This window comes from Sardina pilchardus, chromosome 1 (genome assembly GCF_963854185.1).
Source record: "Sardina pilchardus chromosome 1, fSarPil1.1, whole genome shotgun sequence".
NCBI lineage: Eukaryota > Metazoa > Chordata > Actinopteri > Clupeiformes > Clupeidae > Sardina > Sardina pilchardus.
In genome coordinates this window covers 31,765,018-31,779,927 of record NC_084994.1, presented here as the reverse complement: position 1 = coordinate 31,779,927, position 14,910 = coordinate 31,765,018, and the positions used below count along the sequence as shown (strand labels likewise).

Genomic DNA, 14,910 nt, shown 5'->3' with positions numbered 1-14,910 from the left:
CTGACAAGACATGCTGATTTCATATTAGAGGTTGGTTCAGACGCTGCAATTTTCATTTCAACACAACACGCAGACTCATAGTATAAACACGTGTTGCATGATGCAATTAACAAACATGCAACACACACTGGACACACACCTTAGATTTGTCTTCGTCATCAAAGAGAGAACCTTCCGGTCTTTCTGTTGGTGGTGGCATTACTATGGTTGCTGGTAGCTTGGGGTCTTTCTTGATCACCCCTAAATCACATAAGAAGAGAGTAATAATGTGCAAAACGAAATAAATCTCTGATGAACTGGAAGGAGAGGGGAGTAGTAGGATTGTTTTCTTATTTGACAGGGACAGTGCTCATTAATCAACTGATTAATGCAAGTAAGAGTTAAAAGTTAGCCGAATTGACCAATTGTCATCTAATTGTCCCAGTAGCCATCTAGAATAAAAGGAGATTACCAATCACAACAGCTACAACGGACACACACAGACCACTACAGGGCAGTTGCCTTGTTTCTTGAGCACCCAATGATATAACGACACACAAGTCATCCCTGTGACAGGGAGGAGAGCGGAGCAGTTAGGCCTTGCCTTGTTTCTTGAGCATGCGGTAGGCCTCCTGGACCTTGGCCTCGTCCTTCAGCCATGTCGTCCAGCTGTACAGAACCTCGATCACCCTCTGCTTCACGGTCTCCGGGCTGTACGTCCCCAGGTACTGAGGGGAGGAGCCAGAGATAGACAGGACAGAGAGGGGGGGGGGGGGGGGGGGGGGGGTGGTCAGGAGAAGAAGGGGTGGGTGGGTGTGGAGAGGGGGTTATTAATCACTCATTAGCAGAGAGAGCATATCCTTATTTGATTTGTACATCTAAGAACAGAATAAGCAATAGAACAGGCCTATTCTAATGGAATAGAATAGAAAAGGTGCAGATATGTACAGTATCCTATTCTTAAATTTATCCACCCTTTCACCCATCCATCAATCAGTCTGCAAAGTCTGCAAGCTTAACGCATCATGTCAGTGTTCCTTTAGATTAGAGGATAGCAATATATGAGAGGGCTGTTTTATAGGCTCTGTGTGTACTACAACCTCAACCAGATGAAGGGAAAATGTACACATATGGATGATATTCATCCATTTTTAATCCACTATCAATCTCCCCCAACACACACACACACACACACACACACACACACACACACACACACACACACACACACACACACACACACACACACACACACACACACACACACACACACACACACACACACACACACACACACACACACACACACACACACACACACACACACACACACACCTCTCCACAAATCAATTCATCAATCTGTACAGTCCTTTGAAGCGCTACCTTTGGTGAGAGAACTTTGATGAGTTCGTTCAGAAATCGAAACTTCGCAGCCTCGCTCTGGAATCTCTTCCCGCAGTAGTTCATGCAGGCCTCTAGGAGCTTTTCAATAGAACCATAAGAATTGGAATGCATATAACCAATCAAAGGACAGTAGACATTAAAAGAAGATTATGATGTCAAAAGTTATAATATGCATTTGTTTACTGTTGTTTTGTGTTATATGTGTGAACACAATAATAATAAACAAAATAGAAACACATCTCCAAAGACTCTGACAAGACTCCTCTGTATTGGGTTTCCATACAACTCATACAATAACTTATTCTACATAAACGCATATAACATAAGAGATAAGTCCACTACAACCAGAGGAGGAAGTAAGAACAGATATGAGTTCAAAACCAGGTCAGGTTGTCAGGGCAACTCTTAAAAACACAATAAAATCTCAAACAAAATGGTAATCGATCCATCCCAATCTACAGCAAATTAATTTATCATTTGAAACAAGTTGAATGGAATCCAAGCTAAACAATCCTGTGAGAGAAGCAGTCACAGACACTGAGTCAAGAGGTCGGCCTGAGTGAATTTGGCCAGAGAGGAAAACCTGAGACTAGCAAACCGTATATACACTGTGACTTTCATTACATTATAACTCTGGACGTTAGTTTTCACTGCTGGAGCTTAAACTGGCGGGTTAGCGTTCTGCCAAAGGTATGCAATGAGTCTCTGTCAGGAGGAGTTCAGCTGACACTTGTTAAAAAAAAAAAACATGTGGACGTTCGTCAGCAGCAGTCAACTAGCGTTGATATGACAGTAATGATAAACTTCTTAATGTCTAACCTTGAAAGAGCCGAGAGTAAAGATTAGACCAGAGATTAGACACAGACACAAGTGCCATAGATTAACCAAGTGTGCAATTCAGTAATGACACTGAAGCAAAGCATTCTGGGAATTGTAGTCTTTTGAGGCAGTGGGGGGTATAATCTTACTGTAAGTGCCTGCAATGCCTCCTTTTCCTGAGGAGACTGGATCTTATGGGCCAGAAGACGAGTGGCAACCTGAGGCCTGAGAGTGGGAGGAAAGAGAACCAAAATGAAAACCTAGATGCAACGTTATTACTGTGATACACTGTGTGTGTTTGAAGTGTTAAGTGTGGTGGATGATGAAATGCTGTGCTACTAAAACAAACTCAAGCATGACCACAATTGCCATTACCCTACAACCAGTTCAAACAACTTATCTTGTCTGTGTGTATAACAAAGGAAAGGCATCGCAATGTGTAAGTGAGCATACTGCTCTCTGCATAAAACTGAAATAAAAATGCATAGGCCTACATGTGGACGCTGACAAAGACACAGAAGTGTTTAAACATTAGTCTATTGCTGTGTGCACAATCATAAAATATAACTAAAAGCCATCTCTGTGTGCTCCAGTGAACCTTCTCCCTCTCAAAAAAAAAAAGAATCTTTGCAAGAGAGAAAAAAACAATCCTTATCAGTCAAATATGATCAAACAAATAAATAAATAAACTGACAAACTCTAAAATTGACTAACTATCTGCAGACAAGACAACAGAACTAGCCCAGAACTCACGAAAATCTGGACAGGGTCAAGCGTGGTCTAGACAGCTACAGTACTGTGTAATGTGGTCGTGTCGTGCGGCCTACTAACCCATCTGATTCTCTGTTGACCTTCTCATAGAACCCTTGAATGCAGTCCCACCTGTCTTTCGTATTACTTGGGTCTGTGACTTTATCTAAGGGAAAGAGCGAAATGTGTTAGTTTTTGTGTACAGCAGATCAGACAAGCAGGAAGGGGAGAGAGAGAGAGAAAGAAAGAGAGAGAGAGAGATTGCCTCACAGAGTTTGTCAAGACGAACACGACAACACGTTACTTTCATTAACGTTTGAAAATAACTTTACGCCATTTTTTTTACTATTTCAACAAATTCATTCATTGCCATTGCTAACCGTTCAAGGTTTCCCTTCCTGCTCTCAAGATTGTGCAGGGAACCATTTAGATGTCATGACCATGAATGACAGTCACGCAGCTGGTCAAGTAATAAAGTGACGGTTGTTGGGTGTCACACTCACAAACCGCAGCGTATCTTTCTGCACTCGCGACTCTTCAGAGTGAGGAATTCAAAACTTTTGACGAGCACATGACAACTCGCTCAACGCTTCCTGTTTTTTTCGTTCATCAAAAACAGATAGCCTACGACATATAACCTACGCATTATGACTTGCGGATTATCATTCTAGGTAAAACGGCTCGCCTAGTTTCTTTTGTTAAACAACCATACAGATCTGACCATAAAGGACGAGCGAATACGAGAATTGACGCGCTCTACCGGGAATGTGGATCTATTTAGCTGTCATCGTTTCCAAAACATCAGCTTCTTGGCAAAATATTGAAAATGCACGAACCTGAAAACAAACAAACGCTACAGTAGCGTGTTCAGACGTATCCTCTTATCAGAAAGGCAACATAAGTGGCAACTTTGACAGCTGTGCTGTGCTGACAGTGACTAGACAAGTCCAGCAGCACCATAACAAAGCTGACGCGCTCGTTACATTATAGTCAACCACATCTACATTAAGCACATTCAATGGTTACCACGTCTGGTGATATAAGCCTATATTTGAAAACTTTTAGACTTACTCAGCCAAGTTTCTAATGTATCCGTGCTCTCGCCTGTCGCCATGTTCGTCTGGGTTGCCATCCACCGTTGTGCCCGGAGCAGCAGCAGCGACTTCCAGTTCGGCTTTGCTCGGCAACATGTGACTTACATTTCGCTGGCTCAGAAGTCACGCTGATAATTACGCACTCACGCCCCCCTCGACGACACATTTACCTACTTCTCCTTCTCTCTTATAAATCCTCTAAAGCCAGTAGCTTTCTTCAAATACGACAGCATATTAATCATTATTTGATTTTCTGATTAGCCATAATAACAGCTGAAGTTTGCGCAGCAAAGCAACACGTTAGATACTGTACGTCTTCTGCACAAACCAGTAGACCGACTGAGGTGAATGGCTGAGCAGTTCTGTGTTCAGGCTGGTTGCAGTTAGTTTGTTGCCGCTTGATTCGTGGGGGTGATGACTTCCCTTGCGCAAAATAACTAGGCTATCATATTGTTTTGGGACAAATATTTTAGTGATCATTGTATTATCCTAATATTTTGGGACACACAGAGGTATTAAAGTATTTTGGGACATAGGCCACTAGTCTACTATAGGAACACTGTAGAGGGTAGGCATACTGTAGTATACAGTATATGTAGACATTATATGTAGATTGTAGACATTATATTAGCAATTACAGAACATCACAGAAGTAATACACTACCATAGAAATCATATTCATGGGTTTCACCAGGTCCCTTTCCACAGGTGTATAAAATCATGCACCAAGATTATGAATGCACACTGCAAGGTGTTTGATTAATACACCTGTGGAAAGGGACCTGACGAAACCCATGAAAAGTATTGCTAGTTCTTTTTTGTAAGGGGATTCTTGATTTGTGTGACCACATTGGTGGTTATGGCATTCAATGCGCTACTACTCATAATAACCCATCTTTTCATATGGCAGGTCACTGGATGCCTCCATGAAACAGATCCCAATATCTATCCAAATCAATTGTTTATTTGTTCACAGAAGCAAAATACAGATAACATCAATACAGAGACCAAACAATAGATTTCAACAAGCCGTGTGTTCTTCTTATCAGTGTTGCAGCACTCGGCGCAGTCGTTGGCAGGTTTCTCCACTACCTAAAGATACCATCATCTCAGCAACACTTGGCCCTTGCTGCAAGAGGAAAAGAACAAGCATGTTCAAGTTAATCCTTTAAGTAAAGCAACACATAGACCACATCCACTGGCCACTTTGGTACAGTAGGTGCACATTGCTACAGTAGTATTGGATTGGACTCCGTTTGGCCCTCAAAGCTTCCTTGTCATTCTTTATAAGGCAGAGATTCAACAAGGTGCTGGAAGCACTCCAGACAGATTTCAATCTAACCATATTGACATGATTGCACCACACTCAGTTGGCCTGCACTGCTTGCATGACTCTTGTTGGTGACGTTTGCGTTGTTGGTGATTTTTTAAAACAATTTTTTTTAAGGGAATTCCCCTACCTAAAGCACTAGGAATTTAAGCTATTTAAGATTTTAGCTACAATGCTAACATGTACACTGAACATGGGGACTCACACCCCTACTATGTTACACACCTACAATCCAATTGAAGTAAAACTGGATATAAAATCATATAGAAACAAAATTATAATTTATACTGAATGAATACATTTTTTTTATAGATCTATAATGTCTGGCTTAATCCCCCCCTGGTGGACCATGAGAGGGCGGTTGCTACCTGCTGTCCACTGAGGGCGAGCCTGAGGAGCCTCATCACGGAGCTGTACTTGGTGGACTTGACCTTCTTGGCCACGGCCTTCAGCTCAGCGCTCAGCCAGTCCGTGGTCAGAGCTTTCCCACGGCCTGCCTCCATCAATCTACACAGGAGGGATGAGATGGGGGAGAGAGGGGAGGAGGAGGAGGAGGGATGAGATGGAGGAGAGAGGGGAGGAGGAGGGATGGGGGGATGAGATGGAGGAGAGAGGGGAGGAGGAGGGGGAGGGGTGGGAGAGAGAATGACAGAGAGAGAGAGAGAGAGAGAGAGGTTGATGATGCTGAATTCAAACGCACACTACTGATGGTACTCTGTGTTTTATACACACACCCGCACGCATGCTCACACACACGCTCACACACACACACACACACACACACACACACACACACACACACACACACACACACAATGTTACTTGCAATTTCATTTTCACTATTCCAGTGGTCAACTAACTACTGAAAATATTCCCATGAGCAATTCCTCAGTCATACTGCCTGGGCAGTCCTTTCCCGATTATTTACTTATTTACTGGGTTACAGGCTATTGCAGGTCTATTTAAGTTTAACCAAACCAAAGCCCTAGCCATAAACTCAACCATAAATGGTCTAGTTAACATCAGAACGTTTCAACAGAAAGTTTGTTTGGTCAACTAACTCATCCAGTCATACTGGCTGGGAAGTCCCATCACGTTTATTTACTTAAAGCAAGCACTTGGTTACAGGCACGCACAACATAATGTAGTTGTTTGTTTGTTTGTTTACACACATTTGTATTTACTTGCAAGCTACATTTAACCAAACCTAAGCCCTAACCCTAAACTCAACCATAAATTGTAGTTACCATCAGAACGTTTCAACAGAAAGTTTGTTACCAATCTGAGCATCTGTAGATCACCTACAGTATAGTATAGTTTGCAATCCAAACAGAGTGACCCAATCTATGGCTAAACCACACTGAAGCTCCAGGCCTGTTGTTGTTTGTTTTGGAAACTCACTCGATCACCAGCGTGGCGATGGTCGCCGCGTCCGACGTCAGCTCGTCCAGCTGCTGCCGGGCAACCGACGGCCTGATCCACAGATAGGCGTAGGTGGGGGTGACCAGGTCGTGCACAGCGGAGATGTGACCCTGTGGGGGGAGAGAGGTCAAATGGTCAAGAGCATCCGTCACAAGAGCAGACACGAGGATGACGACGACGACGACCCAGGACCATAATTCCATGTCAGTTTGGGGTATTTCTGCACTAGGTCCACGCCACGGTCTATTCCAAACCATTTGTTTTTGGAATTAACTACTGGGCTTTGGGCTTTAGAAAGTTATTCCATCTCTCTAACGTACAGTAACCAAACAGAAATGTGCTTGTAGTGTGCACCTACACTTAATAACTCTGTACCTACAACTTTATTTACACATTCACATTCAAAGGAAGTATCTTAATTTAAGAGAAGGCTACATACACAAACACACATCAATTCAAAAGGGGCTCAAAGTACAACCAGTATACTGAATGGTCAGAAAACATAACAGTGTGTCTAAATTCAGCTCGGTGAGAGCCACAACACTGCATGTGTCAGTTTAACTCCAGATAGCGTTCACAGTTTATGTGACTGAGCCCCTTAGTCGTCAGAACTAGGCCAGCTCGACACATAGCATTCGGAGAATCAACTTCTTGCAGGTTTGCGCGTTGAGTTTAGCTCACGAGGTGAAGACGCGTTTACTCAGAGCGAGCTTGCACATGAGGCACAACAGCTGTTGGAGGAGACGAGGAGAAAATGGCTAAGGTGCAATACACGAGTTTTGAACAACATACAGAGCAAAGAGCGAGCAAGAAAGTGTGAAAAAAAACCAACGCAAAACATCTTCAGCACACACATCTTCAGAGACGGGTGAGGAGAGGAGAGGGGACGATTGACCTTGTCATCTAGATGACATTTGGCATGACACAGATTCTCCACTGTGTAGATGAGACGGGGGCGAGTGAGTGGTTTCACCATAACCTTAGCACAGCCTCTCGGTCTCATCATTCCAGTGAAATGTAATGTAACAATGTGTTTATGCTTGTCTATGTTTTATAAACATTCTATTGAGATAGATAGATAGACAAATGAACAGACAGATAGATGGATAGATAAACAGATAGATAAATAGGTAGATTCCCTGATGGCAGGCTGCTTTTCACCCATTTCACATAGGCGAGGGTGAGTGAGTGGTTTCGTTATAACCTCAGCACAGCTTCACTGCTTCATTTTTCGACCAATGTCATGTAATATAAAGTCATGTAATATAACGTCATGTAATATAATGTCATGTATTTCTGGTTTTAATGCCCTATTACCACTACTATTACTCCATTACTATTACTACTAATTAATACTACTGAGATATATAGACAGACAGACAGACAGACAGACATGTTAGATAGATAGATAGACAGACAGACAGACAGACAGACATGTTAGATAGATAGACAGACAGACAGACAGACAGACAGACAGACAGACAGACAGACAGACAGACAGACAGACAGAATCAATGATGGTAAGCTGCATTTTACCCATTTGTGGTCAATGACACAGCACACAGTGAGACGTAGACACCCCCCCTCACCCATTTTTTTTATCCTCCCAGTCAGGGCTTGAGCCGGCCACCCTTCCCTTCGGTCACATCAAGTCTGATTTGCTAACCGGAAGGTCACAGCTGCCCCATTTTGTTACAATAGTGATAGACGTGTGATACAATAGATAGTGAGAGGCAGAGACAAAAAGGTGGAAGGTGGGCAGTAGCACTGAGAAACGACATTGGGCTAGAGACTCTGTCACTGCCTAGACTAGTCATTGCATACATGCAGCATATAATGACTGATTACACAGGACAATCTAGCATTTCCTAGGATACTTCCTATCGTTTTATGAACAGGCCATATCATAAGGCTACAAATACTTCAGAATGGATCCTAAGCCATGAATCATAACCAAAGCTAAAGCAAGCAATTCCATAACGACTTACAGTACTGCTAATAACCACCAAGAAGACTGACACTCAATAGAGGGGTACTGGTACTATGTTAAGAAATAAAGAGTCTTCTCTACTTCCTTCTTCTACCTACAGTACTGTGGGGTGACTGATCATTGCTATGAGAGAGTTGAGTGGTCATGGCACCTTTCTGAGGTGAAGGACCCTCTGGATGTACTCCTCGTCTAGGACATCATCCTCCTGGATCTGTGGGCCAAACGTCTGGATGATGTGCTCCCTCAACTCCTCCACTAGGTGGCGGCAACGTTCCACGTCGTCTATTCTCTGCGAGAGGTGGATCCTGCAGCAAACACAGAGGCCATAGTTATACACAAACACACACACACACACACACACACACATTCTTAATTAACACAAGAAACAACTTTCCCTCTAGCCTTCTGGTTTTGTCCTCCAAATACAGATGTTTACTAGAAAAGCACTCAGAGAGCGCAAACCTCTTCCAAGCGAACACATAACCACCTCCTGTATCCAGACGGTGATACAAATCACTCAAAATGTACTCTTTTCTTGGGTCATTTCAGACCTTCCCTGAAAATTTCATCGACATCCATCCATAACTTTCTGAGTTATCTTGCGAACAATCAGGCAGACAGACAAACAAACCAACAAACAAACCCCGACGAAAACATAACCTCCTTGGCGGAGGTAATAGAGAGGTAGAACAATTAATTTAGTTTCAACTTTTTGAAAAAGAAAAGCAATAGCACAGTCCTTCTAATCTTTGGCAGGTGACGCCGTGCGGTTTCCCTCACCTGTTGAACTCTGGGAGTTTGTCCAGATCCAGAAGGGCCGAGTGAGTGGTGATCTTGGACTCGTTGAACTCGGCGATGAGCTCGTCAAGGTTACGTCCCATGCGGTTGCCTGGGTGATAAAGACACAGTCAATCACACATACTTTCGCGTAAAACACAGACCACTTCGTTCACAACTCTCTCTTTCTCTCTCTCTCTCTCTCTCTCTCTCTCTCTCTCTCTCTCTCTCTCTCTCTCTCTCTCTCTCTCTCTCTCTCTCTCTCTCTCTCTCTCTCTCTCTCTCTCTCTCTCTCTCTTTATCCTATTTTCTCAAGTTAACATCACTGATATCTGCCTGCCTGCCTGTCTGTGCCTCTCTCTCTCTCTGTCTGTCTGTCTGTCAAAATTCAAATTCAAAAAAGTTCAAAAGTTGCTTTAATGGCATGACAAATTAAAACTTGTATTGCCAAAGCAATTTGTACATGTGAAGGTAAGACATAACAACAATTACAGAGACAAAACATATACATGTACATATACTTTAAACTGATATAGACATTTGTATAAACATACTGTACTACTTCACTGGAATGTGTGTCTGTCTGTCTCTCTCTCTCTCTCTCATTCATTTCAATTGAGCTTTACTGGCATGCCAAAAATACAATTTGTATTGCCATAGTATTCTGCCTCAACCTCTCACACACACACACGCACACGCACACGCACACGCACACGCACACACACACACACACACACACACACACACACACACACACACACACACGCACGCACACCTTCGAACCCCGAGCCGCAGTTGGTCACCATGTCCAGCAGCGCCTCGGGCAGCGCCCCGCGGCGGGCGAAGCTCTGGACGAAGATGTCGCCCTGGCGCTTGGACAGCTTGGCGCCGTCGCGGTTCAGCAGCAGCGGCAGGTGGCCGAAGACGGGCGGCGCCCAGCCCAGCGCCCCGTACAGCAGCAGGTGCTTGGAGGTCGAGATGAGCCACTCGCCGCCGCGGAGAACGTGCGTCACGCCCATGCGCCGGTCGTCCACCACGTTGGCCAGGTGGTAGGTGGGGAAGCCGTCGGCCTTCATCAGCACCGGGTCGCCCTCCACCGCCGACACCTCGTGGCGGTTGCGGCCGAACACCAGGTCCTGGAAGGGCTCGGCGCCGGGCTCCAGGCGGAAGCGGATCACGTGCGGCGTGCCCCGGGACAGACGCTCCGCCAGCTGGGGCGGCTGGAGGTGGCGGCAGCGGTTGTCGTAGCTGAAGAGAAATGAAACATGATGAGACGGTGGATATGTGTACAGTATGTCTGCAAGTGGGTGTGTGTGTGTGTGTGTGTGTGTGTGTGTGTGTGTGTTTGTGTATGGTTGTGGATGTGCATGCATGATCTAGTCTAGTCTGCAAGTGTGTGTGTGTGTGTGTGGGGGGGGGGGGGGGGCATCTTAATGTTTGTGTATGGTTGTGGATGTGCATGCATGATCTAGTCTAGTCTGCGTGTGTGTGTGTGTGTGTATTTATGTATATGCAATTATGTGTGTGTGTGTGTGTGTGTGTTTGTGTATGTACAGTATGTGTCTGTGTCTGTATATATATGTGTGTGTGTGCATGCGTGCGTGCGTGCATGTGTGTGTAAAAACCCCCGCCTCACCGCGGCGTCTCTCCGCTCCTGAGCGCCTCCTTCTTGAGCAGCTCCAGCCGCTGGGCGGAGCAGAAGCAGCGGTACGCGTGGCCCGACTCCAGCAGCGTCTGCGCCGCCTCCGCGTACAGGCCCAACCGCCGAGACTGCAGGTACGGCCCCGCGGGACCGCCGCGCCGCGGACTCTCGTCCGGAGGGATCCCTACGAGCCGGGACAACAACATTACATTACAATACATTTGCCTGACGCTTTTTAACCAAAGCGACTTACAACATGGCAAGGCAAGGCAAGGCAAGGCAATTTTATAATATAGCACATTTCTTATCAAGGCAGTTCAATATGCTTCACATCATCAGTTAGAACAAGTAAAAAAATACACTAGTAACTTACATGGTAAAGCTTTTAAGAACAATTTAAAAAAAAAACACACAATAAGTGCACCAGTAACTGTAATAAGTGCATAAATGGTAGAGATGTTACAATTGAACTTGAATGAACGAATCAGCATACTAGTGATGTTAGGGGTTAAAATTCTGTGATCCTGTTCAGGACACAGTGGATATGAGAGGATACTTGCATATAGAAAGAAAATATTCATGATCATGTTAACAACTATACCAATGACCATTTGCAAACTAAATGCATGTAAATGTGTGTGTGTGTGTAACACCCACTGACCCACTGAGTATTTTCATCTGTGAGTGAGTGTGTGTGTGTGTGTGTCAGTATGCATATGTCTGTAAATGTGCAAAAAACCCTAACGCACTGTGTACTATATGTGTGTGTGTGTGTGTGCATGTGTGCGTGCGTGCGTGCGTGCGTGTGTTTGTAAGTGGCTTTGGTTAAAAAGCGTCAGCCAAATGAAATGTAATGTAATGTGTGTGTGTGTGTGTACTGATCAACAACAATCGACCCCCTCATAGACTGTTTTTTTGTTGAGTTTACTGCATGGGCCCCGGCCCCTACCTGCCCACTCCAACATGTCCTCAATGGCATCTGCCGCTCCAGGCACCAGTCTGCTCTGGTCGGTGTCCTCCATTCGCAGGATGAAGCTCCCGCCATACTTCTTGGCAAAGAGGTAGTTGTACAGTGCTGTGCGAAGCCCTCCTAAATGAAGGAAGCCTACAGGGAAAAGATGGTGAATAATAATTCAAGGTTAGTTGCTACGAGACCTGTAAAGTGAGTCATGTTTCAAAGAATGAATTGACGTAAGCTAACTATTTCATTGTATGTTTTGGGTGTCACACTGACCACCACCTATATGCGTGTGCGTGTGTGTGTGTGTGTGTGTCTATCCAGTGTCCAAAATCCTAAATGTCATAGAACTTCACTGGGTTTTACCTAGTCATCTTCTAAGTAGTGATCCCTAAAATGAATAAGCATCTAACGCTTTGAATGCCATCTGATCTGACCGTGCACATCATATAATAGACTCAGATTTGACGGCTTTGACATTAAACGAGGACGAGTCGATGACCCCCTTCGCAGGAAGGATAGGTTGCTCACCGGTTGGACTTGGCGCAAACCTCACCCGAACCTGTCCGTGATCAGCAGAATGATGCCTTTTCCAATGAAGGACTACGGATCTCTCAGAGCCGCCGCTGATGGACGACCACCTCGGTCCCCAATGATCCCGTTGAGAAACTCCTTTTGCTCCCACGAACTGATGCACAGGTCGCCCCGGAACTGTCCACTTGCAATGTTTACAAAGTTTCAGTAAAGTGCTGCGGTGCCTTGCTGGAGTGCAAGGTAACGCAAACGTGAGCGATGACAGGACCATGCCTGCCTACTTGCAAGTTACCAAACGATACGCGGAGAATCTGACAATTCTTCTCCTACCGTCTCAGTATGGCCGTTTTTTCTGTTGTTGCTTAATGCTGTATCATTTTTGATTCATTTCTCTAATGCAATATGAATAGTATCGTTACAGACATGACCTCAAGTAGGCTACACAAGTTACTTCCTGTGTCGCACTTTGCGTAACGTTCAAAATAAAAGCCGCCAATGTACTAGCAATGAAGGTTTCAAAATAAAAGCCGAATCAATTCAAACCAAACTCGTGGAATTTCAACCAATACTAATATTCTTCCCCAATCAGCATGATTCTGAATAGTTATTTTTCTATTAGGCTACTTAAATGCAATGGGGAAAAAAAGCATTTTACTGTGCAATGAGAATGTTAAAAAGGTGTAGCCCACTACATTTAGCCTATGCTGAGTGTAGCCTATGTGAAGGGATGATCACAGTTTAAACATAAACTTCACATAGGCTTATAAATGATACATTTTCCTAATCTGCTTTAGCCTGTGATGATTTGTCTTATTCTATTCTGATGTAGGCTTATCATTGAGGAATCTCGATGTATTGCTCCGAAAAGAGCAAAAGATGAAATGAGAATAACTGAATGCTGAATATCGATTTAGGAAGTTGGCCTATTGTAGGCTATTGTTAGTTTGTGTTATTAAGGTATTATTAATTTGCCTATTAAAATGTAGGCCTATAGCCATAGGAAATTATCTTAAAATGACATCACCATGGCTAAATCATATTGCACATCTTCTTTAGAATGATTTACTTTTGATATGTGTTGATTTGAGTCATAAAAGAAACTGTGACGTCGGTTCTGCCTACTGATGACATACAGATCTTGAAATTGGGGGATTTAAGGAAGAATCCAAGTGATTCATTTCCGTCCTTTTCCATTTTTCCCTCCCTCTGTCATTCAAGGATGCTTGCATCAGCCCTAAAATACTCAGAAATGTATCGTAATGGTGTGACTCATTTATTAAAATGGCAGATTCACCACATCAAACCCAGTACCCATGGATCTTGATGTCGGTTTTCTTCAGAAGCATACTGTACACTGGAACTTGCACTGTAAAATATTATTTCAGCATCTCAGACTTTTTGGACTTGCTTCAAAAAGCAAATGGCCTTCTGGGCGGCAGACAGCTTTTTGCCTGGCTTGATTTCAGACCTCTCCATCTTGGCAAATGTCAAGTTTATCGTCACTGTACCAATAGTATCAGTGAACATCATGGCAGATCATGTGGTGATGGTGTTACAGTAATCATTAAGGTTCCGTTTTCTCAAGTAGGCCTACACCTGAATAATGTACTCAACCTTTTCAATGCTGTGTAGGTTGCCAGGTAGGTGTGTGTGTGTGTGTATATATATATATATATATATATATATATATATATATATATATTATAGATAGCTAGAGAGATACAGTATATATATATATAGATATATAGATATAGATATATATATATAGGCCTATAGATATATATATATATATATATATATAGGCCTATAGATAGATAGATAGATATAGATATATACGTATATAGGCCTATAGATAGATAGATAGATATATATATAGGCCTATAGATAGATAGATAGATATATATATAGGCCTATAGATAGATAGATAGATAGATAGATATAGATATAGATATATATATAGGCCTATAGATAGATATAGATATAGATATAGATATATAAATGTATAAAGTTCAGACTGGACAGGACAGGAGGAGCTGAGGAGAAATATCAGTAACATCACTCAGCATTTAATGACATCACTTTGTTATTTGTGGACAGTGTGACACATTGGTAAGATGTTCTTACAATGGTAAGAATTGCAGTTTAAGATAAGGATACTCCCAATCTCCCACGTAACTTGATAGAGCTCAAAAACTCTAAATTAAAATTTCC

At 43.4% G+C, this 14,910-nt stretch overlaps 2 protein-coding genes across 2 annotated transcripts in view; both read right to left on the bottom strand.

Moving 5' to 3' along the window:
• Positions 1–4,154, bottom strand: part of LOC134088303 (ADP-ribosylation factor-binding protein GGA3-like) — an 18,801-nt gene extending 14,647 nt beyond the window's left edge. Inside the window, exons 1-6 of the mRNA XM_062542244.1 lie at positions 4,024–4,154; positions 3,034–3,118; positions 2,352–2,427; positions 1,363–1,461; positions 584–707; positions 140–240 (exon numbers count right to left, since the gene is read on the bottom strand). Coding sequence (XP_062398228.1) covers positions 140–240; positions 584–707; positions 1,363–1,461; positions 2,352–2,427; positions 3,034–3,118; positions 4,024–4,084 — 546 coding nt within the window. The 5' untranslated portion in view covers positions 4,085–4,154. The remainder of the gene's footprint in view (positions 1–139; positions 241–583; positions 708–1,362; positions 1,462–2,351; positions 2,428–3,033; positions 3,119–4,023) is intronic.
• Positions 4,155–4,992: 838 nt separating this feature from the next.
• ears2 (glutamyl-tRNA synthetase 2, mitochondrial) lies at positions 4,993–13,098 on the bottom strand. Its single transcript, XM_062530516.1, has 9 exons — positions 12,697–13,098; positions 12,157–12,312; positions 11,202–11,391; positions 10,341–10,813; positions 9,569–9,677; positions 8,940–9,093; positions 6,778–6,908; positions 5,745–5,883; positions 4,993–5,175 (listed from the first exon to the last, which is right to left on the bottom strand). Exons 1-9 carry the CDS (start codon positions 12,968–12,970, stop codon positions 5,092–5,094), a joined length of 1,710 nt encoding a protein of 569 aa, XP_062386500.1. The 5' UTR covers positions 12,971–13,098; the 3' UTR covers positions 4,993–5,091.
• Between the last annotated feature and the right edge of the window lie 1,812 nt (positions 13,099–14,910).